The following is a 27,365-nucleotide window of genomic DNA, read 5'->3' on the forward strand; positions in this document are numbered from 1 at the left end:
TTGAAGAAATCACAGCAGTCTATCTTTTTCGATCCAGCTGTTCAGGTCTTCTGGCTTTCTGCTGTTCCAACATCTGGCTTAATGCACAACTGTCATCACACATGTGTTGGGATATAACCTGGTTAAATGTTTATAATGCCAGCAGTAATATATATGGTACTTATGTAATGCTGGGGCATCTAGATTATGCACTGCCAATGAATTATAACCTCATTTTCACATTTTCATAATATTACCAACCATGACGACATCTTACATGCTTCTCAGAAACACAGGAAGCTGTAATCTGTTGATAAAACACAACAGGTAGAGTATGCTAAATCCCAATCCCAAATAATAATCTTATTTATAAAGCACTTTTTAAAACACTCAGTTACAAAGTGTTCACTGTACAGTCCACTATGAAAATGAGTTTATCGTTCTAGAGAGCCGGACACCCCTGGCGCATCAGACTGTGATAAGATGATGGGTAAGATTTACAAGCATGGGCCAATTATAACCCATTGCATTCATAGACTACACTTAGTTGAATCAAGTCCTTTTGGTTTTGGTCTTTTCATGGGTGTTGGCGGCAGAAGGAAATGGATGGAAAAGTGCAAGTTTTATCGTTAGCCTCTGGAATGTCCAAGTAAAGAAAGCAATCTCGCCCTTGCCACTAAAAATAAAACGTCATTACTAACATGAGGTAGAAGACCAACACATCAAATGTTAAAATCAACAATTGCTTTGTTCTTACACGCTGCAATCCAGTCATACATGAATACATTCTCAATAGAGTTCAGAGCTGAGATGAGGAAGACGTTAAGTGCAAAGTAACAATAGAGGGAGAGAGTCACTGCCAAGTAAATCTACAATGAGAGGACATGCACTTCCTCTCTCAAAACAACTGGGACACTGCGTGCGCGCGTGGGTGCATGCGTGTGTGTGCGGGTGCATGCGTGGGTGTGCGAGCGACACACGTCTGCAATATGTCAGCTTGTTGCACAGGGCTGATTGCTGGCTTGCCTGACAAGAAATGACTAGCCAATCTAGCATAAATCTGGCTGGATTGACACCAACCTGGCATCAATTTACAGATCAACAGTAGCAGAGTGGACACACACACACACACACACCACACACCACACACCACACACACACACACACACACACACACACACACACACACTCTAAAAGTACTTGAAACCCCATTGATCTAGGCGTGGGTGTTTGTGCTTTGTGTTTGATCATCAACAGGCTCTCTGATAGTGTTGTGTGTTTTTATTTAGTATGAGCATCACATTTTTTTCTCTTTCAGACTTTATTTTGTTCTTCAATGATTTTTTTCTAAAGGTTTACAAAGTTTGCCACCTTTCAGCCGTGGCTCTCTTTTTGTTTTGACCCCAATGAATCTAAAGTATCACGTTCTGTTTACAATTAGTTTAGGTAAAACAGTAAGCAAGCAGCATGCTTGCTTACTGTTTTTCATGGCAGCTTCAAAACATAACTTATCAAACAAATAACACATCATTTCAAGATTCCAGTCGAGAAAACTAATTTCAACATTTTGACACATATTTCACTCGATGGTTATCACTGAGGAGACAGTTGTTTGGACAATTTGGTTTTAAGTCAGATCTCATAAGACATAAATCTATAGCTTTTTGAAATTCTTTTCTAACTATTTAAACTACATTACTTGTGCCTGAAGTACAGTCTTTATGGTGCACTGCATAATCATCACATTCATTTTGGCTGCAACATTATAGTGTGTACTGTCTGTCTCCCCCATGAGGAATTCTATGTAATGATAACAATCTTTCATTTCATCCACATGACACACACAGAACTTTATTGAACACTTAAGTACTTCTGGTGGTCAAATACCTTTTAAGGTGTTAGTGCTTTTTTGTCACCATTTCAGTAAAACATATATTTTTGCTATATTTATGCAAACAGTCTAATAGGAATACATTAAACTTTTATGTTTCACCCAGTATGTTGGCAGTGATGCTTTGAAGTGCAGTCTGCTGGCTTACTGTTTTATGGCTGCAGAGATTAAAATGTGTTTGTATATCTCTAGACATAGCATCTAAGTAGACTGAGTGCAGGGGACACGCTCACTACAGCTGTCTCCAGATAACGTGATGCAAAATACTTTAAAGAAATACAATATGAAACTTTAATAATAGTTTATAGCAAGATTTAAAAAAGAAGACATTAGAAGTATTTGCTTTCTTTTTAGATTTCATATTAATCTTCTATTTTAATCATTATTATGGTTGACCCAGTTCTGTTGGAATAACACTGTTTGACCTGTCATCACCAACGTAATAATTCATTTGGTGAATTAAATAATTAAAGCTATAGTGCGTTGTTTCTGTTGCCCCCATGAGCAATTCTAAGTAATGAAAACAACACTGTTTGCGCATCGAAAACACACAAGCTGTTGGTGATCGTGCACCACCCGCACCCCGCCTCCATAGGTGCTAGTAGTTTATACCATCAAATGAAGGAGGACACAGAGGGTTAAATAAACATGATATATGCTCCTCAGAAGTGGTAAACTTATAACTTGAACAGTGTTATCCTTTCTGAACAGTGGCGTAAGACCCATCCCTCAAGCTTCTCCACATGAACTACCACGACTACCATTTGTAGTCACTGTTCCATTATCTTTATTGTGACTATTATTGCCACTGTGCATTACATCCCCAACCGGCACCATCAGACTCCGCTTACCAAGAGCCTGGGTCTCTCCGAGGTTTTTTCCTAAAAGGGAGTTTTTCCTCGCCACTGTTGCACTAGTTGCTTTGTCCTTGGGGAACTCTTAGAATTGTTGGGGCTTTGTAAATTATAGAGTGTGGTCTAGACTTACAGTACTTTATCTGTAAAGTGTCTCAAGTTAACTTCTCTTAATCTTTGATACTATAAATAAATTAAAATTAAAATAAAATTGAAATTGAATGTTGCTGACCCACACCACTGTCACATCCATACCACTTTATCAACTCATTTGGCAATGGTTTGAATGTAATCAACATTTATTACTATAAAATAGTTGCCCACTATATGTTTAAGTCTTTTGTTTAAAATTAGTCATAATTAAAATTTAAAAATGTTTTTCTGTATCTCATTCTTGAAACAAAAATCATTCAAGGTATAGAAAAATAAGGAAGACTGTACATTGTCTGTGCACACAAATCATCCAGCTGTTCACTGGTGACTCCTTATCTGGTCGCTGTCTCCTCTTCCTCCTCTGGGTTTGATAATCAGACAGGTCGGCTGAATCCCCCATTGTCTGCACACACTGGCGACGTGACTGTTATACATATGAGAGCAGCTTAGCATTGTGAATGCAGCTATGTTTTCTGGAGGTTGACCTTTTTCCATGGATTAATAGGTTTTATGCTGGCAGCATTTATAAACAATTTCTTGGTTTTTCACAGTGGGGTAGTGAGCAGTCACTGTGCATGTTAATGTGCGTCCTCCATATTATACGAGCCTCCTCTCACCTACTTTTATGCAGTCATGCTCGGCACACACGACCCATTTTGTGATATTTTTCCAAAAGATGTTTGTTTCAGAGTGACTCTCTCTGCTCTCTAGTTTTGTAAAGCCTATTCACTCTTTTTATTTCAAAAACGCCCACTCTCTTCATCTGTTTCTATCCATTTGTCGCTTTTTTATAATATTTTTCTGTAGAAACTGTATTCCTCCCAAGACCTGTCCTTTCTCCTCAAACAAACTACTTTCTCTCTCCTTGTCAATTTCTACCTTATTTTACTGCATCTTCTTGTGATTGTTTATCTCTCCTTTATGTTTGTCACCATCTTTTTGCCTTGGTGACTGTGGCTGATTATGTGGGGCTGAGCAGTGTTGGCCCTCACGCTGTCTGTGGCCAAGGTCAATTATGGCCTTCCCTTTCAGAGCAGGGAACTACTGATGTGGAGCGCCGGCCGGGGAGATTAAGTGGGAAGAAAATCAACCGTTTGGCCCCTCAAAAATGATTTGATTTGCCACTGGTATAAAATTGTGCACTGTGTCCGATTCTTTCTCTCCTTTTTCTTTTTCAAAGTCACCCATATTTTTCCAAAATATTATTTTGATGTTGGGTGTAATTATACGGCAAGCAACTCTCTCTTATTTGGATGTAAGGATACAAAGGGGATTCCCAGTTGACATTGATAGAACCTTATTAGGTTGTAATGGCAAACTTGTTAAGTTGCCTACACACACACATCTAACGGTGTCTGACATATGAGTGAAGCATTACTGATCACAAGTGAGGAAGAATAACTGAAGGAAAAAAAATCTTGTCTGTTTTTTGTGACAAGATGAAGGAAGAATGTGATAAAAGCATTTGTCATTGACATTTGACACACTTAAAATGCAATCAATGAACAATGCGTCTGAAGTCAGCCGCCTTTGCTGCTCTGATAGTCAAATCCAACTGATTAAAGTGACTGACGTCAAGCAACATTCAACAAACAAACCACCTCCATTTGCTCTGCCTCCGTAAACAATTATCCAGTTTTTCTACGTCTATGTGAAGGCGTTTGATTAGCCACAATTATGGCCTCGGTACCAGCTTGTATGATTAGTTTGACTCGAGGCTGTTTTGTATATGCCGCATAAGTAATCAGCGCTGGGCCATACCTGGACCAGCATCAAAATGATGTTTCTAATTACAACAGCAAACCTACCTGGTGCTGCTTACCTGATGAGGAAAAAGTATAATTAATTACCTCATTGAGGCAACTCAGGGAACCATGAAGGTAAAACTGTTTGCCTTCTAATCGGCTCAGCAACAGAGTTTGCTTCAGCATGAAAAGAGCATGTTTAAACATTATTTCAGAGAACAGAGGTTATTAGGTTTAACAAATGAAGCTGTGCTGTGCTTTGTTCTGTGTTGTTGACTAGAAACCCAAACACGTTATTATTTTTTTTAAATCTTTTTCATTTGGGATTTATTAAGTTGTTTTTGTTCTATACAGTACATAGTAGAATATCCTATTCTGTCCAGACAGGACACAGACCTCCCTGTCTGACAACTTGCGACATAATGAGCAGCCGTTTGATACATGGCTGCTTGATGTTGACATACAATAAATCTTAATGTGAACGATAAAATGAATAACGATGGGGTTGAGTCTGTGCCTCGTGCAGAGGGACCGTTTTATTTTGATATATGATATAAAACACACCAGACAGCTTCATGCCCAGGGTTTTAGGCTCAGTTTTTATTGCTTCAGTCTGCTGTGTGCAGGCATATCAATTGATTGCTCTTCCCAGCTGTTGTGGTCAACTACAGAATCAACATTAATAATGTAGTTTTGATCCTAATCCCTACATTTGCCACTAGAATAATCTGAAGTTTATTCTCTTGCACGACTTTATTATCAATTTACAATGAAAATTATTTTTACATTCCCGAACAGCTCCGATCAAAAAGAAGAAAGAAAAAGAAAACCTACAGACAGAGTTAAACAATTACACAGATAGTACAAAGATGAGGGCATATCAACAGCCATGACAAAGAAACATGATATCCTCAAATTCTTACTTGAATCTTACTTGAAAGCACATTGTTTAATTGTGGATAATATAATCAGTGGGGAGACCGACCAAAGTCAGGTTGTGGTATTTCCCAACACATATCTCAGATCTCACAGTGCCGGCACTGAGTTCTGACTGTTTCTCGCAGTAATTGCTGTGAGTGACATCTCAGCTGAGGCTGTTCCTGTTGTTGTTGCCCACGAGTACTCAATCAAGGATAGAGAGGACACTTAAAATACAGCCGGGTGCTCCTCAAGATCATTACGGTTCGTCCCAAGTGTCTCTCTGCTCCTTCCTGCTCAGCTCTGCTTTCAGATAAATACTGTCTGGAGGATAGGCTCTGACAGGATAATTCACCAAAGGGCTAATCACACCATAATCATGGAATGGTGTGTCCTGTGTTCAAAACTGAGCATTTAGCTCATGCATTACATCTTGTGCAGCTACAATACAGGAGATTAGTTCTGGTGAAACATAGAAATATCTCTAAGAGCTATTATAGAGAAATCAAATAAAGTGATTTTTTTTTTTCTCAACTAATGACATTGTCTGTCACTTAGTCCACCACTTTGGTCCAGATGGAAATATGTGACATTTTTTCATTGATTTGCAATGACATTCCATGCAGACGTTTATGGTGCCAAGAGGATGAATCCTACTGACTTGGTAATCCCCTTACCTTTTCTCTCTCAGTTTAGGGATATCAGTTTTGAGGCATCTACACACAGGCTGCAGCCATATTTAGAGCATAATCACCTTTCATATTTACCTATATTATTCACTCTATCACACAGATTTGAAGAGGTACAGAAATATGTTGTAGAATCAACAAAAGTTTTTTTTTATCCTTCTTTTTCATCTGACTCTCATCAGAAATTTGCTACATACAACAAAAGCATCCTACATGATCTAAATGTTGCTAATTGTTCCAAAAATTTAAGTATTCTCTATTTTGGGTCCTTTTAAAATCTTCCTAAAGGCAAATCAAATCAAAATCAAAGGATTTTATATATATATATATATGTATATGTGTGTATATATATATGTATATGTAAATGTGTTTACTGTTGGCAGTTCTATGACCCAGCTCAGTGTGAACTGCTCATTACAGATGTGGTATAACTCTCCATTGTAATGAGTGTGCTTTGATTAATACAACCCATTGAATGCCTTTATTTTTAGCCTGGCAGGGCAGACAATGTGGAAATGCTTTTTATCACCCTTCTGGTTGGAGATGAATTGGCAACAGCAGAGAGAGATGTGGCACCTCGGTGTTCATTTGTCAATGCCAGATTGAGTTGTTAAGGATGAAAGAGTCACTTGGTTACTTCTATCATTATTCGTACAAAGTTCAGAAGGCAGTCATAGACAAATTGCTAATAGAAGACCATGGGACCTATTGCAACTATCTGAACACACAGCGGAAAGGAGCATTTTGGTGCGTGTCCAAATACACTTATGATATTTTGATTGAAGAAAGAAGGGTCTATACGCCAGGCGCATGGTTTAAAAGGGTTGTACTTTGTGTCTTCCTCAATTCATAGGTGTGTTTTGGACGTAACATTTAATAAAACAATCAGTGTCACTCCCATTCCCTTTAAAAGCCAGGCTTGTTTGTACCTTGGCACATTGCTATTATGATGGTGGATTTTTACCGTAATATTTTTATTTTAAATCTTTTTAATCGTTTGTGTGCTGCTGTGTTTCCCTGTTTGTGTGTAAAAAGCATTGTGTGCATGTGCTGTGCACGAACCTAGGTGCATTTTATTAATTTTACTAATGTGCTTTTAAAATAAACACAACATGACTTTAGACCAGGTTTTTGTGGGTCAATGGCGCCATCACTTCCCACTGCCTCAAGATTGCAATACACAAATAATTCAATTGAACCCACCTCCCTGTAAGATCAGCATACCCATGGGCGCAACCATGGGCGCAGGTGCATTTGCTATTTAAACAACGTTGGCGCTGGACGGTCTTAAGGTACCAAAGACCCTTGCGTCTGGCTTTGTGCCGCGCTCTGCCGAGTGCAAGATAGGACCTACAGTGTTTGGGATGATCCGTTTTGTGTTTTTACCAATTAAAAAAAGTTTCAGGGACATCTGAGAGTAAAGTGCTGATATTTCCAGTGCTGAGGTGCTGGGGTCGGTGCCTAACAATATATACTTTCTGCCGGGAACATGAGCTAATTGACTAAACGAGTGTTCTCACATCTGATGTCAAGGTTAAGGCCAAGGAGGGAATGAGAGTTGCATTTCATCAGAACAGGTCATTAGACTCGGCTTGTGACATGATTATAGTGAGACAGACTCTGCGACGCAAATCCTTTACACGACAGGTGGAAGCATGAAGTCCATTTCCCCTGGCGAGGCAGTTTCTGTGTCTGCCATAACATTATTCTATACATTGTAAGCGTGAAATTAAAGAGGCATTTGTCCTGGTGACCTTCATTTAAGTCCAAATATGAATTATGAATCCGACATCTATTTCATTCTCACATTAACTTGTTTCACTAACCATTAACATCTGTTTCATTCTTAATATTAACCATGAATCATTAATTTGATTCCACCTGAATGTCTTCCACATGTTATATTCAAATTAAATTTTCTGTGTACAGTATTTTTTATTTATTTCAAAGGGCCTGCCGTTTGGTACTTGTGTCTGTCTCCGCAGGAACTCTTCACAGCGGAGTGCAAGTTCAAAGAGTCGGTGTTTGAGAACTACTATGTGATCTACTCGTCCATGTTGTACAGACAACAGGAGTCGGGGAGAGCTTGGTTCCTAGGGCTAAATAAAGACGGTCAAGCCATGAAGGGGAACCGAGTGAAAAAAACAAAACCAGCTGCTCACTTCCTGCCCAAGCCATTAGAAGGTAGGCACTATAAACATCAGAGCGAGTGACATCAGATAACATTTAAAAACCTGTGGGGTAAGGGTTAGTTATTATGGGGTGTAATTAGCTAGAGCTAATTTTTGGTTTAATTTAAAATAAAAAAATATATATTAAAAAGTATACTTTCGGGATGATTTTCTATATATATTTTTTTATTTTATTAACAAATCCAAGGAAACGACTGATCGTCATACTGATGAATAGGGCACTGTAGTTAATCAATCCCACATACACAATACTGCTGCTTTAAATGCTCATTAGACTACAGAACCAAATGTGTATTAATCCGTAAATGAAAATAGTCCCTGACAAATGCATTATTTCCTCCTGTTGAATATCATTTTCCAAAAATTACAGTTCCCAGCTATTTAAGGGAACTACAGATTTACTTAAATGAAAATGTAAGTATACTTTCATGATCAGTTTTTAAATAATTTCATCATTAGGAAAAGATAAACTTGGGGCCGGAAAGAATTGAGAGATAAAATAAGATGTAATTGGTTTTAGTCTTTTTATGAGATTTGTTGACATTAAGAATAGTTCTAAATATCACCAGCTTTATCGTTTAAAGGGTCTGATCTAAACTGTGCTAGGTGAACAACTTCCTGAACACAGCCATCATATTGAAGTGGCAACAGAACCTTCCAATATGGATTTCTCATACTTTAGGTAAACAAAACAAAACTAAAGCTATCTGCTTGGGCAGTTTCCTCTTGCTATAAGGGATGATTCATTAAAATAATTCCGTTTTGGGTGACTCTTAAAAAAACAGGTGAGATTTTGTCAGATAACAAAAATAGTATAAGTGTAAGCAGCATGAAAACATAGCTTTCATTTTCTTTTAGAGAGAGACTCAAGGGGCAACATCCCCTCCCCCCCATTTTCTCTTCACTTTTTAGTGTCTGAAAGAATTTCTTGAGCTGTCAAAATTTCAAAAGACTGTTACTGTAACAAATGGTGTCTTTTTGCAGCGGGAAACATAGCTTTAGGTGGCGACATAAATAAATCTGGATGTATTGAGCATGACTACCCTTGTACATAACAAGACAGATGCACAGCATTATCAGACATGATCACATCTTTAGTAATGGTATGGTTTGACATATTTTTGTATTTATCTGCTGATTTGCTTTTTTTGTAACTGTAAGCATACAGTGTAGGATGCCGGACAGCTCTGTAAGTGCAGTATGAAATGTTGATAGTCCAGCAGATGCTACCATCACTCTCGTCAGCTACAAGCCTGATTGGTTCACATCATTTAAACATGGAATCAAGTTGAAGTGTCCTGTCAGGGCAGCTGTAGTCTAGTGGCTGTAAAGTGGAGAATATTAAGACACTTTTTGCTGTTTTGTTGAAAAGCCAGTGCTTAGATTCAGCATCAGCCCTGATGGAGACAGAAGAAGGTCAGGATGGCAGCATTAATAATCAATTATCTATAAATTGCCTTTTTTCTTTTTTGAAGGTTTTGAACAACATTTGCCGTATAAAAATCTTTTGAAAAAGTGCACAACAAGTATTGTTAAGCGATAGATTCTCCTTTTAATGGCTGAAGTCAAAAGTGCAGAGAAGAAGTTCCTGCTAACAGCTTTTCTCTTGTCTCTCTGCTTTCTTTCCTTATCATCTGCTCTTCCAGTTGCCATGTACAGAGAGCCATCGTTGCATGATGTTGGAGAGACAGTGCCCAAGGCAGCAGTACCTCCTAGTAAAAGCACAAGTGAGCCAGCAGTGATGAACGGAGGTAAACCTGTAAGCAAGCCTGACAAGCCCACCACATAGCCGCACCTGCCCTGTGTGTGTGTGTGTTTGTGTGTGTTTGTGTGTGTGTGTGCGCGCGTGTGTGTGTGTGTGTGTGTGTGTGTGTGTGGAGGGGGGGACGTAACGGAGGCTGGGTTTTTCCTGACTAGACTCCAGATCCTCTTTCTTCTGTGGATCAGATCCAGGCGTACCTCCCTTCCTTTCTTCTCTTGCTCCTTTCTTTTTCTCCGCCTCACACTCCCTTTCTCCAGCTGTCTCAACATGAGCGCATGGATTCTGAGGCGGCTGAGAATTTCCAGCACAGGAAGGAAGAGGACCTCTGATCATGGAATGCTTTTAGATTCCTCTGAAACTGTGAGAATTCATGTGAATAACACATTTCACAACCACGCTCGTGGTACTTTGCTTGCTGACAGTTAATTCCAGAAACCCTCCCTCTCTTTAGCAGAGTCTGTGTACCTTCAGATCTATTTTCTATACCACAGTTCACCAGCTATGTTCTGGGATAGAGACTGTATAGATAGATTAAATATTTGGACTGTTGTCCTCTATTTTTTACGAGTATGTTCCCCTCTCTTTCTATCTCCACTCACACACTTTTTTCTTTGTCAAGTAACCTAGAAAAGATAAAAACATTTTTCAAGGGAGTTGTGTGATTTTCTTAGAAATACATTCACACAGATGTGGCATAAAAACATTTATGAAACAACTTATTTAAATTTCCATCTCACTTACAACATGCACACAAATTTACAAGACACATACAGTTTGTGGGGAAAAAGCAGAGATGTTGCTTCTTACAACTGATAAAAACACACTGGAGGCTGACCGATACAGTAGCTCCTGCAGTCATAGTTGATTAAGTGCTAATTACCTCCACTGCAATCAATGCAAAGAGCTCCCTACACACATAACACATATACACACACACACACACACACACACATGTATAAACACATGTGTGTGTGGGTGGGAGAGCGCTGTAAGGAAGGGTGTATACATATCACTATCTAAGTCCCACCAGCGGTTCAGTCCGCCTTCTCTGGTAAAAGAAATCCTGAAGTCTATTTTTCTTTAATCTTATTTCAGAGCGTGGGCTCTAGGAATATCTCTAGGCCTTGTAGGCCTCTGTCCCTCACTCACCGACTTCTTTGGACTATAAGGCTAGGCTTGTGGCTTTGACCCAGATGGTCTATAACTGCAGCACTGGCAGCCATCTTATGGCAGCGTCTTCTTAAAGCCAGAAAACAACATGGCTGAAAACCAGTAGGTGAAATTTATACTGGCTGCATCCCTATTTGGTTCAGCAAACTAGAGCATGGGCAAGGTTAATATTGTGTTCTCTCTTCTTGCAGCAGTTGTACAAGAGATGGCTTATATTGTAACATTTTCACTGTATAAAACTTAGGGAAAATGACTATTCTAAATCATAACTTTTTAAATGACTAGATATTGTTATTACGATTATTATTATTATGAGAGGATTTGTCTCCTAGCTCAGCATGCAGAGTCCAGTACTGATCATCTTGGCCTATCACGTGGCTGTTTGGACCTTGATTCCCGGCATGCAAAAAAAGGTTCCCAGTCTCCACTGGGCCAAAGGTGCCTCACCCACCCGATACATCCATGTATAGGACACGTAACATTATCCATGGAAAAACCACACTAAGATGTATTCATTCTGAAATGACCAAAGTCTTTTTTTTTTGTCATCCCAAGACGAACTGATTCTTTACTAAAGAAAACAAATCTGATTCAATTTCTCGAAAGCTTTCACTGTGATAGCATTTTGTTCTGTCCGAAAGAAACAACTGCGGCCAGACGCCCAATGGTCTTTGACTGATGTCATTTTGGAGAAGTATGAATACCTTGAATTAATCACATGCATGCATTTTCTATAATGAACAAGGTATATGGTTAACGTTCCTCACCCTGTGTACGCTGAAGAGCACCAAAGTTTGGTGTGGGAGTTGAATGGACATGTTGTAGGTTACAGTACACTCACAGCTAAGCTGAAGGTAACCCATGGCATTTTTATGTTTTTGCATTGTCATCATGACGGTTAGCAGTTTATTAAAGCTCTGTTGGTTGTATCAATTTAATTATTTGTCTTGCTTTATTGATTTTTTCCCACTACTTTGTTTTTTTATAAGGTTTAGAATATCAAGTAGATTGTTACTGCTTTGTGCTGCTAAAACTGCAATTACATCAAGAAATAGATTTGGTAAATATAATTTTCTGAGTTTATTGGGATTACATGTGATCATGTCTTGTTACAGCCCATCAAAGCACATTAGTTAGAAGTCAAGTTCTGTCTGTACAAAGCTGTTAATAACAAAAATGTTGTACTGTACACACAAAGGAGCTGGAAACCGCTGTAGTTGTATTTGGGGCTGATGTTCTGTCCTCATTACAGCCTATCATCTCTCCACTTGTACAAACTCTACATGCTGGGCTGGCTGCTGCTCCAGCCCTGCAGTTCAGATAACTGGCTCCTCTGAGGCTAACTTTATTTTTGTAAATGAACGGTGTGCAAATGTATATCTCTGTTTGGATCTTTCTTGGTTCGTCCTTATTTTCTCTTGTATACGGGTTGTGCGTGATGTCGTCTGCTGATAATGATCATGTTTGCTTTGTTCTGCCTATTTTCAGATATGTTTTAAGAATGTTCTAGCAAACCTACTTTCTTTGTTGCTTCAGTTCTCAACCTCTTTTTTTTGTACATTGTCCCATCTGTTGCATGGGGAGAGGATGGCATTGATGAACTGCATGTAGTAGGCTATGTCTGTCAAGAACTGTTGGTATGTACCGCTAATTTTACATACATATATGCAACCAGTTTGTCTACACTATACAGTTTGTTTGTTGTATACACACATACAACATATTGAATACAATATTTATATAAAAGGTGTACTGTAACGTCAGTAACATACTTAATGCAATATAGTGTGCAGTATATTATTGCACCTGTCATTTCTTGATGGGACAAAGAAAACAGAGGGATTGGCTAGTTTAAGCATGAAAAAGGCCAAAGTAGAATTTACATTAAATTTTCTTTGTGACTTCTTATCGGTCCTCTTTTCAAGTGGTGACTGAGCTCTTGTGTCAATGCAGCTCTCATCCCCTGATGCCACCTTTTGAAGTGACATGGACATCCAGCATGCCACAACTGAACTATGTATGCCCTCTCTCTGTTTCCTCCTCTTACAATTTTTCCTTGTCACTAGTATGTGTTGAGTGAGAAATGTCCATCATGTACCTTCAGTACAGTGTGGCTTTCATGTCTGATTGTTTGATTTCCCGGGGGAGAAGATTAGGCACTATTATGATTTATTTTCACAAAAAAAAATATATATATATATATATGATATATACCTTAGCAAGTATGCCCATTGGAGTTATGTCATGTTATAACAGATTTGTAACCATGTATGATTAAGGTCTTCGCATTGTTTTCCATGCAAAATGTTGTGTCATGCTGCACATTAAATGTTTTATTATTAAAAAGAAATAAAAACCTAAAACATTAACTTGTGCCTTGAGTGTTCAAGTGGACTTTCAGTCCCATTTTTGGAACAACACACCCCTCAGTACAGTTAAAAACAGATTGCCGCCACAGTATCCAACAATGTTACTTTAATCATTCTTCCCTTTACAACATTTGGATTTGTCATGTACCTGCATCCTATTATGTGTAGCCATCTTGAATATGTAAGCGTTCCTATATAATAAAAAGGTAAATTATATTTAAAGCTGTTTTGGAAACAAATGTTTACATAGTAATATGTTTTTTTTTACACCTACAATACCCAATTTTATAAGGATTTTTTGTAACCAGTACAATAAAAGAAGGAATGCTGTTAGTGATATCCAGAATTACATCCATGTTTAGTTTTTTCTTCTTCCTCCTCTTGTGGTTTTCCTGGCTGTGGCGTTTTACCAGTCTAGTTGTGACCACCGAGCTCCTGGTTGCTCCGGGCAGCCAGGCCCCTTGTCTCTAACCCTAATGTCCTCTCCTTCTCAGTACTCTGTTCCCAACCAGATTTCGCAAGCGTTCCCCGTCCAGCCGTCCCAGCATTCACAGTTGCCGCAATTGCACAATCCATTCCCTGTGAGGAGATGTGAGAACAAAAGCTGTGAATTAAGAGCTGTGCCATCATGCCTGACCTTTAACAATGTTCCTCTTTTCACACCCTGCTTTCCTGGGTGCAGCTCTCTGTTGGGGGGATAGACGCAGTGGTTTTCAACTCCTTTTGCCCACACAGCAGAGGAGAAAACTCTGGTTTGATTAAGAGAGGAAAGCCTTCATATGTATGATATCCTCCACGTTGTTATAAAGCTCAGATATCCCAAAAGTCTTCTTTTTATCAAACTGTGGTTATACAATAAAGTCAGAACGTCCACTTCAGAAAAATTGTTGGTAACAAATTGTTTATTTTATGTTCAAAAGCAAGAAAGACTAGGAAGTGTAATGCAACTGACTTTAACACAAGAGACTGGAGTTCAGGTTCGATCTCCAGCAATTGTTCCCTAACCTTAGCTAAGAAGCTCAACTGTCTAACCAGTAGCAGAGCCAGATCAGCAACATGATCATACTGGTTGGTTTGGGACACACTGGCAAAAAAAACAACTACTTTTTAGTTTAGGTATGAGGAATTTTTTCATTTAGGTATGAGGACAACCAGAGTCGGATAACGCCCTACTCTGAATGTGTCATTACCGCGTAGCCCGAGCTCCCCACAAAGTCCCTGAGCTGTCAGACCGAGGATGTTGAGGTTAGAAGGAGAACTCCTGCTGGCCTTATGTCACACAGCTGAAAAGACATCTACTGTGAAAGATCCCTGTGGGAGAGGTGGGAAAGGGGCTGATGGACTAATGATTGGATTAAAGTAAGGTGAAAAAAAACAGAAGGTTGCAGATTGATAAGTAGGTAAGTGGAATAACGAAAAAAGTGAGCAGAGCTGCCTGTTGATCGGCTGAATCTGGGGTACAGACTAGACAGACCTTCCTCTCATTAAAAGGATAAGGCTGGGCTTACGCTATACATTCTTTTTATTATTAGTAAATCTCATGAAAAGATTGAGACCAACAATGCCCTGGTCTGTCTATCAAAACGTCCCTAGTGCACTCACCCTCAAGCCCAGCACACCTTACACAAGCAGGAGAAAATTTGTTGGGGACTTTTTTCATCTCCAGATTAATAAAGTGTGCTTTTTTACAGCCCGGTTTAGAATGTAACTTAGTACAACTTCTCAAGTACTGTACTTAAGTTAAAGGTAGTTTTCCTTAACTTGGGTATCTCAGTTTTTTGCTACTGTATACTTTCTCTACATTTCAGAGGGTAATATTGTAGTTTTTACTCCACTTACAGTACTTTTGGCAATTATAGTAAGGCTTGTTTGTGCTGTTAATACTTGTCTACTATTTACATTTTTAATGCAGTTCAAGTTAAAGTTAAACTGTTAACACTTTTACTTGGATGAAACCTCTTAAAACTTATTCCATCACTGTATACGGCACCTGGATAGTGTATGTGGGACTAAAATTAAACTACAGTGTGTGTGTTTTATGGTAGTGAATGAACATGTCACCCATTGCAGCAGTGTAGCTGGTTCATGTATTTCTAATAATTTTGACAGGAAAAGAGCTCTAGGACACAGAGGAATGCGGTAGATCCGGTTTGGTATATAAAGAAAATACTTGTAAGTAGGTACTGTAATTCTTTGTTGGTATTGGTGTTTTTTGGGGGGAATTTCTGACATTACAGAATGAGCATCACCAGCTCAACTGGACCACCCACATTCTCACTGGAGTGGAAGAGGGAGGTCTTCCTGGTTCACACTCTCCTGAGTATAGACTCCAAAACAATGCTTAGTTTAAATGGGAATTCACTCTAACCAACGGACAATTGTCTTACTGTATTGCTGATACTAAAACTTTTCAGGTTATTATTGATCTTGTCATATTCGGTGTATGCTGAATTTTCCACATTACTCATCTGTTGAATGGGTATATCTATGGGAGAATCTACAGTTTTGAAGGTTCCGTGAAATCTTCAGATGCAGAGTATCTCTGTGGAAACTTGCTATTTACTAGGAAATAAAAGGACTCCGTCACTGCTTGGCTAAGCACTTACTGCTTCTACCTGCATATTGAAGACTTGGCTTTTACGCCATTATATTCATGCATATGCACATTTTCACATATATACTTCAGTCAGTATGATATGGTAATCGGGAACACTAACCAGACTTGCCATGCATTTTTTTTTTGTCCCATTTTCTACAATTTTTAAGCAACGTTTAAGACTGCATCTGGAACAACTGATACTCATTTGAATGACATTAAGGCTGACATTTGGAGTCATGGAGTCATGATCAGAAATACTCCTGAACAGCTGTCCAGATTTTGAAAGGCCCCGGGGCAAAAATAATTTTAAACAAATACAGGGATTTTCATTATCAGTGGGTAGAAAACGGCGAGAGAAAATGTGTGTGTGTGCGTGCGTGCGTGTGTGTGTGTATATACACACAAACACGCACGCACACACACACACACACAACCTCTACAAATATAATTGTGTGTGTGCATGCGTCCTTATATCTTGCTCTACCTGTACAGATGAGGCCATCATGTTTGTCACACTCTCGGTCGTCACAATCGCAGTACTCTCCGGACACCCACCAGTCTTTGGATGAGCACATGCATTTGCCACAGTGACAGGAACCTACACACACACACACACACACACACACAGTTCATTGACTTACCGTTTTCTTTACCCACATAAAAAAAAATGTTTTCAACAACCTTGTGTTTTTTAATATGTGCTGTTTGTCTTATTTCCTGTAAATTCTTTTTTTACCACAGAAGATTAATAGGGTGGCTAAGAGATGTCCGCTGGGGAAACATCTACTAATGTGCTTTTGCCACCTTTTCGTACAGTGAACATTATTTTCTCCAAAACTCACACCATGAGGTCCAGCAACTATGTATTGATTTCCCACAATTTATTTCAACATGCACCAGGTTACAGGAACCCACTGTAAGAGGTGGAGGAAGGCAGAGTGCAAGCAGGAGAAAAAGTGAAACTAATGTGAGAGAGGTGAGACAAGGGAAGGAGCTGAGGAAAATTGTTCTGTCTGAATGTAGTGGAGCATGGAGAATGAACATGCTCATCTTCATTTTCCAACCCTGTTCGGCTCGGCAGCACTGTAGTCCATCTATTTCTGTGGATTTAACCCTACACAACAGAGAAAGAATCCTTTTGTGTGGTTTCATTTGCCTACTAAATGATACATACAATGTATTGATACTGTGTAGTCTTATTACAAATGTATAGGTTACAGTTGTCATACAGTAGGGCTGCAACTTGTTTTTGAATAACTGATCAATCCTTTAGTTATTTCCCATGTCAGCAAAAAGTTGAAAATGCCCCAAAGGTGATGCCTTCAGATTGTTTGGGTACATTAACATTCAAAATTTGATGTTTATCTTGTAAGATCTGTTTTAAAGCATTGCTACTGGTTTAATTACTTGGTACTATTCAACTGTAAAAAGTACAGTGTAACTGCATATTAAAGCCAGTAAGTGTAAGATGAGGCCTAATCGTAATGGTGATTGACTTGTTTATTAAATTTGTGAATTTGAAATTGGGTCCAAGACAAATTTGCAGCATTATGTTAATGTAAACTTCACAGAGGACGTTGAGTAGAGTTTTGAGTTGTTTTGTCAAAGGCTTTTTGCACATGAATGGTCCACTGTTTCTGATGGAGTGGACATGAAAAAAGTTGAAATATTTACAGTTAAATTTGGGTAAGAAAGGAAATCTATTTTGTAATTGGCACAAAACAACAAGGAGTGTATGTGCAAGTAAAGGATCTGAATACTTTTTCTTAGTATTTACTTAGAAGTATTGATAAAAACATCTTGCTTACCTTTTCCACTGCACATGACACCATCAGAGGTCTCACAAAGCTCTTTGCTCTGAACGTCACTCATGTCACAAGACCTGGGGAACTGGCACAGCTTCCCGAACCAGCCCTCCTGGCAGATACAGCGTCCACACGAACAGTAACCGTGACCTGGCGGTGGAGGGCAGAAGGGCCTTTATTTAAAGGAGACAGAATATGGAGCATGGCCATGAGAAAATAGCACTATAGAAGGAAAAATAAATAGATGAAGCATTCAGACATAGACTGAATAGTCAAGAGAAATGCCAGCAGAGAGCAAAAGAAGGAAATAAAGCATATAAACACGGAAAGTTGACAAAGCAGACATTGAACCTTGACAGTAATAGGCAGTAAAAGGAGACAGAGCTACAGGAAGACGAGAGAGATGCAGCAGGCTTGTTGTATTTCCCCTGGGGACATGAAAGGAACTGTCATCACTGGTCTTGTCCTGTCCTTACTAAATCTCCAGCGCTTGAGAGAGAGAGAGAGAGAGAGAGAGAGAGAGAGATGAAAAACAAAGAAAGGCAATGGCAGACCAAAACATGCACAAACAAAAGAAACCAGGGACATTTCATTGGTTATGAAAAAGGCAGTTGGGTGCTGGGATGCCTTAATATACGAAAGCATCACTGTGGTTTTAACAAGCACACATACACTCGCATTCACTTACACCATCCTCCATCTCTAAGGACCCTTATATCACTTGCAATATGTTTACTTCAATACAAATCATATCTGATAGAGGCAGTTAGATCATTGATTGATTCCTTTAAGTGTGTGTTTGTGTGTGTGTGTGTGTGTGTGTGTGTGTGTGCAAGCATACGTGTGTGGACCTGTATGCGTGCATGCTTTATATGCTTTGTGAACTGCCCTGTTTAAGTGGTAATGATATGGCTCTCAGAAACCTGTTTGTGTGTGTGTATGTGTGTGGGTGTGCGTGCGTATGTGTGTGGGCGCGGTGAGGTTGTTGGGATGTTATAAATTAAAGTTAGCTAGCTTCTCAGTTTGAGTGGAGTTGCAGCTATGGTAGGCCATGCATGGCTGCCTCAATCAGCCAGCCTGGGAGAGCGGTTAATTGCTTTGGAGGAACGGAAACTTAGCCCTCATTCACTTAGTTTGCACCTGTCTTTCCGAGATGGACTGTGAAGGGGGGGGGGTTAACCCAGCAAAGATCTGTACTGTATGCAGAGTGTCTGTCAGAGGTTAAGAGTTCCTTGCCACAGAGAAATGATGAAACTGATTGAGTAATGTGAGGAGAACAAAGTGGTGATGGTGGTGGTGGGGGGGGGGGGTATCACCTCGATCCACACGCTGTTGCTGCCCTGCAAACATTTTTACCTTATCAAATTATATCTATTTACATCAGAGTCCAAATATTGTTGAATCTTTTTAAACAAAATCAACTGTTTCAAGGATTTTCAAACAAAGGAGCGTCTGCATCTTGAAACATAAAAGGACAAAGCTGATACCTGCACTAGAATAAAGAATGTAAAACTTTATTTACAAAAGACATTGAACAGTTTTATCAAAATAAACTTTAAGGACTTAATTATGTACAAAAGTACCAGATAAGAAGCTGGTAACGCAAACTGACCAATCATTTTAAATGCTCTGAGAAATGCAGCTTTCTTCTAGCTTTAAATCCTAGCCCTAAACATGCCGCGATCTAGTTTCACTGTCCGTTACTTGATGAAGCATTCAGGAAATTCTCCTCAACTTAATGTTGGGAGATATGATGTGACCATATTGTAGTTACTAGACATTGCCTCGTGAATGCAAAGACATGGTAGTTAATGCATGTCAAAAGGGGAAGCCATGCACAAACTCCACTGTTACTTCTCATTTGCAGTCTGGATGTGTTGTTAATCTCATTGTGTTCCAAGGAAATGGAAGTTACATTTGGATAGCATGAAAATTAGATGTTTTTTTGATTTGTGATACTGAAACTGGAAAAAGGCTAATGTTAATGAGCAGCACTTTAAGCATAACATTATGTTTGTGCTCTGGGAGAGCATACATTTGGGGAGGAGGGGCAGGGTCACCCTGGATTCTGGACCAACCCACTGAATTAGTTCACATATGGATTTTAGGCTTGCATAAGCAAAATAGCCAACAGCACCCTCATGTAGCTGTACCAACCAAATTATTAGATATAAGATCGTGCCTCTTACCAAAGCACATAAATAGAGAAAAAACATCATCAATGTTATTCCTCGCATCTGTTTTTGTTTTTGTTTTTTTGTTGCGATGACATAATTCAGGTCTTTGAGAAAGCAGAGAAGCTAATTGATATCCATAATTGTATAACTATTAATGCCACACAGATATTAAACCCTACATGAACAATATTCTGTTGCTAAATTAAATGGATATTATGCCATATTGTTGATGAACAGGGACCAGCTCTGCAGTCATCTACAGAGTTTTACAATGACGTGAATGGTCACAATTCAGGACGCATCTGCATCTCTACAGTTTATCCCACACTAAAGGTAACAGAGAGGCATGAAGAATGAGCACATACTGTAGATCTCAATTGCAGTGTGTAAACTGGACATTTTTGGCTGCTCTCTCCTCTTGCTCTTTGTGTTTCGAGCAAAGTGTGGACTGAGCTGACTGACAAGCTGGTTAACACCGAAGGACTGAAATATATGAAAAGAGCCTGCGTAATTTCTCACTTCTCTTCTCTGGTGTCTGCAGTAGGGCTAAACAACCAGGGGGACCGACAGAACTGTACCCTGGATTAGGAGGTTTCTTTGAGCCCCCATACCACAAAGCTACTTTCTGTTTGATCCCTTCTCCTCACTACCTGGTTTAGAGTGCCTCTAAGCTTCTCAAAACACCCAATAACTTCCACAGGCCTCTGAGTATGTATACAGACTTAATTGTCAGCCTGACAACATGTCTGTGTGTCTGTGTGTATGTGTATGTGTATTAGTGTAAGTGCGTTGGTGTTGAATACTACATCATCCTGTAAAGGAGAAAGTTACCCTCAGGTGCTGCAATGCACCACTAATACACACACAGCTGACCGAAACACATAAAAATACAAAAGACACTCAGAGGGAGGCACTTACACACGCATGTGTTGTTTGTGTGTTAGTTGGGTGAAAGGATTAGACCAATTGCATGTCAATTTAAGAATTTACACACAAGTTTTGCGCCTTAAATGTCTTAGAGTGAAGCAAACAACACATTGAACACTTACACAGTTTGGCAAAGTTACTTTTTTGATACACCTGTGAGGAAAAAGCTCCTCTTTGTTGTAGAAAAATCTATTTGCACTCTGTTTGTTTACTCTTTGGAAAGCTGTGAATGTGTCATGTATATAATGTTTAGCACTTTAAGTGTAAGAGAGACAAAAGCAGACTTCAGAAGTATGTACAGTATGTATCCAGAAAACACAGAACTATGTGTTTACTGTCTGCCATGTTCAAATTAAATGGTAAAAGAAAAAAACAATATTAACAAAAAGAAGGCAATCATATAAGTAATATTTCCAACAAAAGCCCTTACAACAAGAATATTTTGTTGGCGCATTCAGCCAGTTTTCCCCTCAGACTGTTGGTTTGCCGTAGACGAGTCTCATTTCTCCAATGTTTTTCTGCTTTAGCGCGACAATCCTTAATTGCACTGTCATCTGACATCCTGTCTAATTGTCTCTGCCTGACAGCATCAGCAGATACAAAGGGAAATATCAATTCTAATTGAGCCTCTAGTGTTTCAGTCCAATCTATCCATTACAGTGGTTGTGCCGAAATGGCTCAAATTAAGAGCACAAACTTCCCAAAGACCTCAAACAGAAGCTTCAAAGGCTTGGAGCAATTTATTTCAAACTCAGCTTAAGGGTTTAGAGGGTTGTGCTTGTGGATATCAAAGAGCGCAGATGAAATCACACTGTATTGATCTTCAGATTCAGCATCTGCTCCTGGCAATAATTTAAGTGGGTGAGTGTTTGTTTCACATGCCATAACAAATGTGGGTGATTTTCTGTGCAATAATTAGGAGAGGAGTGTACATGATTAATAGTACATCAGTAGATGTATCTAATGTTTTTTGTTCTTAAATGGAGTAGTCAAGTGGGGGGACTGGCTTACGGATGTATTTTTTCAATGTAAATGGGAAAATAGAAATCCCCTCTGTAGAGGGAAGCGATCAGAGGCAGAAGACAGAGCAATAACAACATATTTTTTGCAATTGCAATCAGGAATAAAATAGCACACCATAGTGGTTCAATAGACTCTGAATCCAAACCTTTTAAACTGTGTGAGTTTCCAAAAAGCATACTCTTTAGCTACCATTAGCATTAGCGTGTAAACAATTTGTACCATCCCGGATACAATGTTTCTCACTGAAATGTGCCTTGGGATTGCTCTTCTCAATTGTTTTATGTACACCAACTTGTATTACGTTAGAGCAAAACTGTCATACCGTCAACCAAAACCTCCATTCCATGTTAGATTCTGCAAACTATCTTCACTGCTTTAACTTGTCGTAAATTGTTCGTTTCAACCTGATGAAAGTTTTTGTGAGTGGGTGTGGGTCCTTGAACTTTATGAACATTATGGAGTTCTACTGTCGTCAATCAGAAGACATAGACGTAGCAAATTAAGCAGTCTCAGTAGTCTTATTGAGGCCCTGGTAACAATTAAATATTAATAAAGCTGCCAACAACATGTCGTCCGACAAGAGCAAGGCCGTACTCTCACAGAAATAAGTTAGATGCTAAAAACCCTTCTTTCTAAAGCAAAGCAGTCCTTGGTTTAGATGGGAGGGGGTCAAGGGAGCATGAAAGTGACAGAAATACATAGCATACAGTACTGTAAATGATGTTTATGAATAAAGACCCTGATGGCGCTGTTGGGAGTGTTAGATTATCCAATGCCAATAACATCACATCTGTCTAAAAGAAAGAACGAAAAAAAAGCTTTGTTGGATTATTTCAATTCTAATTGACATGTTTAAAATATTTAAATGCCATATTAAGTCAGATAAAGTTGCCCATCGTTAGAGAAAGATCTGTACATGACTCGTACAACAGGTTTAAACCAATCAGGAAAGACTGTATGAACATTTAGTAAATGCTCTTGTGCCAATGAACCAATGTGTTTGTCCATGTGGTTCTTGTGTGAGGCCCATTGTTTATACTAAAAACATACAGCAGGGAACACTAGATGCCTTAAAGTATGCCTCCCACTTCTCTACTCTACATAACTTGAACAGTAATGTTGGAAAGTAGACTTGCCGTTGGTTTATTGCCATGTTCTGTCAATTCCCTCTGTTGCTCACACAACTGGAACATCTCTTAATGGACATAACAATTAGATGAATGTGTGTGTTCAAGTATGTGTTTGTTTGTGTGTGTGTGCTCTCACCTCCACAGACCTCTCCGCTGAGGTCCTCACACTGACGGTCGTCACACTCACAGTTTTTGCCATGAACACGGCTGTCCCCAGGTGGGTAGCAATTACACAGTCCGCACTGGCACTGACCTACAAAAACAGAGACGTTTTCTCACATAGAATCTTTCTTTCCCTGAAATGTGTGATATCATGTTGACTTATTTTTAATCCAACCTGTAAATGCACACCTACAGTTTAGTTGATGACTGAGGATTTTCAATGAGACTTTAATCAGTCTGACAATGTTCCCTCGAGTCACACGGGGAAATCTCACATGTAAATCCCTCACTCTAACAAACACTCACATGGGCTACACACCCACAAGCTCAAGATGTTGCCATCCCACTTCAATCAACGAGCTGCCAGTGAAGAAGGCCACAGGGGAACTTGCTGAGTTAGCATACTTTGCTAATGGTGAATCACGTTAGAAAAACATCATCTAGTCTGATGGAGGTGTGCAAGCATACCTGGTCATTGATCAATTTACTAGGCCGCTCAGTGGTACGGTCATCATGGGTGTAGTGTAGGCCACAAAGATGCCTGTGCATGCCTTCTAAAGTGGTAGTCACTTTTTTGTCATTGCGGATGCCTTGTGTGACAGATATTTGTTATACAGGCAAACCTTTTTCCTGATTCTAGATGATGATGAATTACTTACAGTACAGGACAACTTTGTTTCTTTGATAATGTAACTGTAATAATACATAAGCAACAATGTTACTAAGTGGTGTAATGTAGTCTACTCTAACCTAAGAATGCAGAGCATTTTTTGTAATTCTATCTTAAATAGAGCTTAAGAAAAACACTGCTTAAAAGAAACCATCACCATACAATGAGCATTAGTTGTCTGCGTGTGCTCTGTTTTGCTCACAAAGGAGTAACAAGCACACACAGTGGGACATCTTTTTAATGTTCCTGTCCATAATTGCTGCAGACAAAACACACTGAGAATTGCTCCAAACAGGTAAGCTGCCCAACGTGAAACATAATTTCACAAAGGGAATTTCCCAGCTCAGTGAAGACAGATGGTTAAAACACAGTATACTGAGTGCCTCTATTCTTCTTTTCTCCTGTTTGTGTTGAGCTGGGTATATCCTTTTTGCACAATCATTATTCACTCTGAGTGTCTCCGTGTGCAGCCCTGCCGGTTACTTTGAATTTACTGCCACTAAATAACACCTAAAACACATCCATGATGTGTACGCGCCTATCTTTATCTTTTGATGACTCATGGAGTGGGATTAGGGGCAATAAATAGTGCCGAACATGAATTTGCAAGACAGACACTCAACTGACAGCGTCATCTAATGTGTTGTCCATGTCACATCACTGTCACTTTTTATGACCACACACACACACACACACACACACACACACACACACACACACACACACACACACACACAAAACACACACACTAGCAACCTCTCTTCATGCTTCACATATAACATACCACCATCTGCTCTGGGGACGTTACCCTAGCAACCGCTGATGTCATAACACCACTGCCTTATCAATTATCTCTGTGCATGTCAAACCGTCTGCACCAGTGTGTGTGTGTGTGTGTGTGTGTGTGTGTGTGTATTTGTCATCCTGTCTGAGGTGAGCAACACCATATCAGTAGATGTGAGCCTAAGACATTTTTGCTCTGTTTTAATAAAACAGGGCACACATGTACGAGAAAAACACAAGGTAGGTAAGAATGGGGCAAACTCATTCTTGCCATTTTCGTGATCATTGGTGCCAGTTCAGTCATGTTGTAGTGCAGCACACACTAGAAAGGATTAATAGAGCAGGATTAATACTTTCTTGAATAGATGAATACTTAATCCACAAGTGGTGGAGTAGGCTTGGATAATGGTCAATCAAGGCAGCTCCCCTTATTCTTTTTAAAAGAAGCCGGGCAGTTTCTCGACAGAATAGGATGAGAGTTAATGCAATCAAGCCCCTCCCAAAACATTGATGTAGAGCACTCTATGAGGATGCGTCCTATACTCCTTCTGATCTGCAATGTATAAAGTGTTGAAGTGTCTGTAGAAGAGCTTGGATTCTATGTTCAAAAGTTGTGTACTCCACATTTTACAACTAGGTGCCAAATCTGAGGTTTTAATTTAAGTCTCCCCACTTTTAAATCATGCACAATTTTGAAGGACTTTAAATAGACTGCAGATAGAAAATGGTCAGGGACTTTAACTTAAAGAGAAAACCATCATACACTCTGCAATGCAGATCGTCCATTGTTGTAATTTGTTGCAGAGACACAGTGAAATGTGAAAAACGGAAAGCTACATCAACAAAAAAAGATTTACGTAATTTCGGAGAATTCTCTGTGTGCGTCTCTCCTAACTGGCGTCTGAGTGACACATATTTCCCCTTTTCAGAAAAAGTGTTCTGAACACACTGAAAATGCATGCCCATTCCTATGAAAAAAGGAGCATCAACACCGTGCTGCACTGGCTAATCTGCATAACACAACCACAGCTGTGACACCATGGAGCCTTGAAACCAACACAAAGGAAAAAGTGCAAAAATGCGCTTGCATTGCCCCTACATTTATACACTTATACCATCTTTGTGGCCAGATATAAACAAGGCTGCCGTATAATATCTAAATGCATTGACTGACATTCTACTTCCAAAAGGATTAAGATTGAATCTGGATTTTGGAAAAAACTACTCTACCAGTTTTTTAAACAACCTAAAACCATGGATTGGCAGTTTTAAAGCTGCTCTGGCAGCCTTGTTATTTCCAAAGCTTGTCTTCTCTTTTGACTTGATTTCATGTTCAGTTCTGTGACAGCTGCAATGAGTCCACCATTACAAAATATAATAAATCCAGTTGAATGACTTCCCTCTCTTTGCCTTTCTCATCCTGGGGTGTGAATGAAAGCTTTCCATTAGCACACAAAGTGAAGCAGCTATCAAACTTTAAACACATCCAGTAAAGTTCTAAATATAAGTAGGCTGCAGTGATCAATCCATTTAGAAGCATAGGCAAGCAATACTTGCACCTTCCATAGCTGCAGAGTAAGAGGGTTGGACTTTCCAAGGGAAATACCACCATAAACACACAGCTATTGCTACTCGCTATCTTTGTTGAAAATGTTTTAGTTACCCCTTTACCAAATATATATAAAACAAAACATTTTGAATATGTATACATCATAATCTCTCTCTTTAGACTTCCTGTAATGAGTTGAATGATGTTTTATGATTCATCCTCAAGCATCTATCCAATTAAACGTGTGACCTCCATCACACTGTATAAAACTGCTCTCCTAACCATTAGCTCCAGGGTGGTAGTAGCTAGCAGAACAATATTATAGTGGTGCATGTTTGAAGAGCGTAGTTGCAGTCCTGATTACTTTCTCCTTTTAATCATTCTAATCTAACAACACAGGTGAGGAGGTTGTTGAGTACAGATTTGTATTCAAAAAGAGCTTTTGATCCTTTTCTAAAATGAGTGCCCAAAACAATACAGTATATTCTGTTTTATTGTGACACACGTCAAACTGTGCCTTTAACAATCTCACACACATGATTAATGTCCACAACAGGCCAGGCCACACTTAAAAAAGCAAGAAAAGGCATCCCAAGAATCAGCAGAAATGTCGAAAGCAGGTGTTTCCTTGAGGAAATACCGCAGTAAAGAATGTGCCTCCACCTCTCAGGAAGAAAAGCTCTGAAGCTGCTGTTTCAAATTTCAAGACTTTTCCACTCAAGCTGCCATCTCTACCAGCCGCATTCATCCACGCCTAAGTGATTTTCTATGTATGTCTACTTCAGTTTCTCTCTCTCTCTCTCTCTCTCTCTCTCTGT

At 39.3% G+C, this 27,365-nt stretch overlaps 2 protein-coding genes across 5 annotated transcripts in view; one reads left to right on the top strand and one right to left on the bottom strand.

Annotated features, from left to right (window-relative positions):
* Nucleotides 1-13,722, top strand: part of fgf14 (fibroblast growth factor 14) — a 100,166-nt gene extending 86,444 nt beyond the window's left edge. For 3 of the 4 annotated variants that reach the window (XM_034884985.1, XM_034884989.1, XM_034884987.1), the window contains exons 4-5: nucleotides 8,215-8,413; nucleotides 10,068-13,722. In XM_034884985.1, the coding sequence (XP_034740876.1) occupies nucleotides 8,215-8,413; nucleotides 10,068-10,210 (342 nt within the window). In that variant the 3' untranslated portion in view covers nucleotides 10,211-13,722. The remainder of the gene's footprint in view (nucleotides 1-8,214; nucleotides 8,414-10,067) is intronic. The other variant, XM_034884988.1, reaches the window with a different exon arrangement.
* itgbl1 (integrin, beta-like 1) overlaps nucleotides 12,895-27,365 on the bottom strand; it is a 35,540-nt gene continuing 21,069 nt past the window's right edge. Inside the window, exons 8-11 of the mRNA XM_034884983.1 lie at nucleotides 23,520-23,636; nucleotides 18,130-18,276; nucleotides 16,806-16,919; nucleotides 12,895-14,301 (exon numbers count right to left, since the gene is read on the bottom strand). Of these exons, the coding sequence (XP_034740874.1) occupies nucleotides 14,213-14,301; nucleotides 16,806-16,919; nucleotides 18,130-18,276; nucleotides 23,520-23,636 (467 nt within the window). The 3' untranslated portion in view covers nucleotides 12,895-14,212. The remainder of the gene's footprint in view (nucleotides 14,302-16,805; nucleotides 16,920-18,129; nucleotides 18,277-23,519; nucleotides 23,637-27,365) is intronic.

The sequence above is a fragment of the Etheostoma cragini genome, chromosome 11, assembly GCF_013103735.1.
Source record: "Etheostoma cragini isolate CJK2018 chromosome 11, CSU_Ecrag_1.0, whole genome shotgun sequence".
In the NCBI taxonomy this organism is placed as follows: Eukaryota; Metazoa; Chordata; class Actinopteri; order Perciformes; family Percidae; genus Etheostoma; species Etheostoma cragini.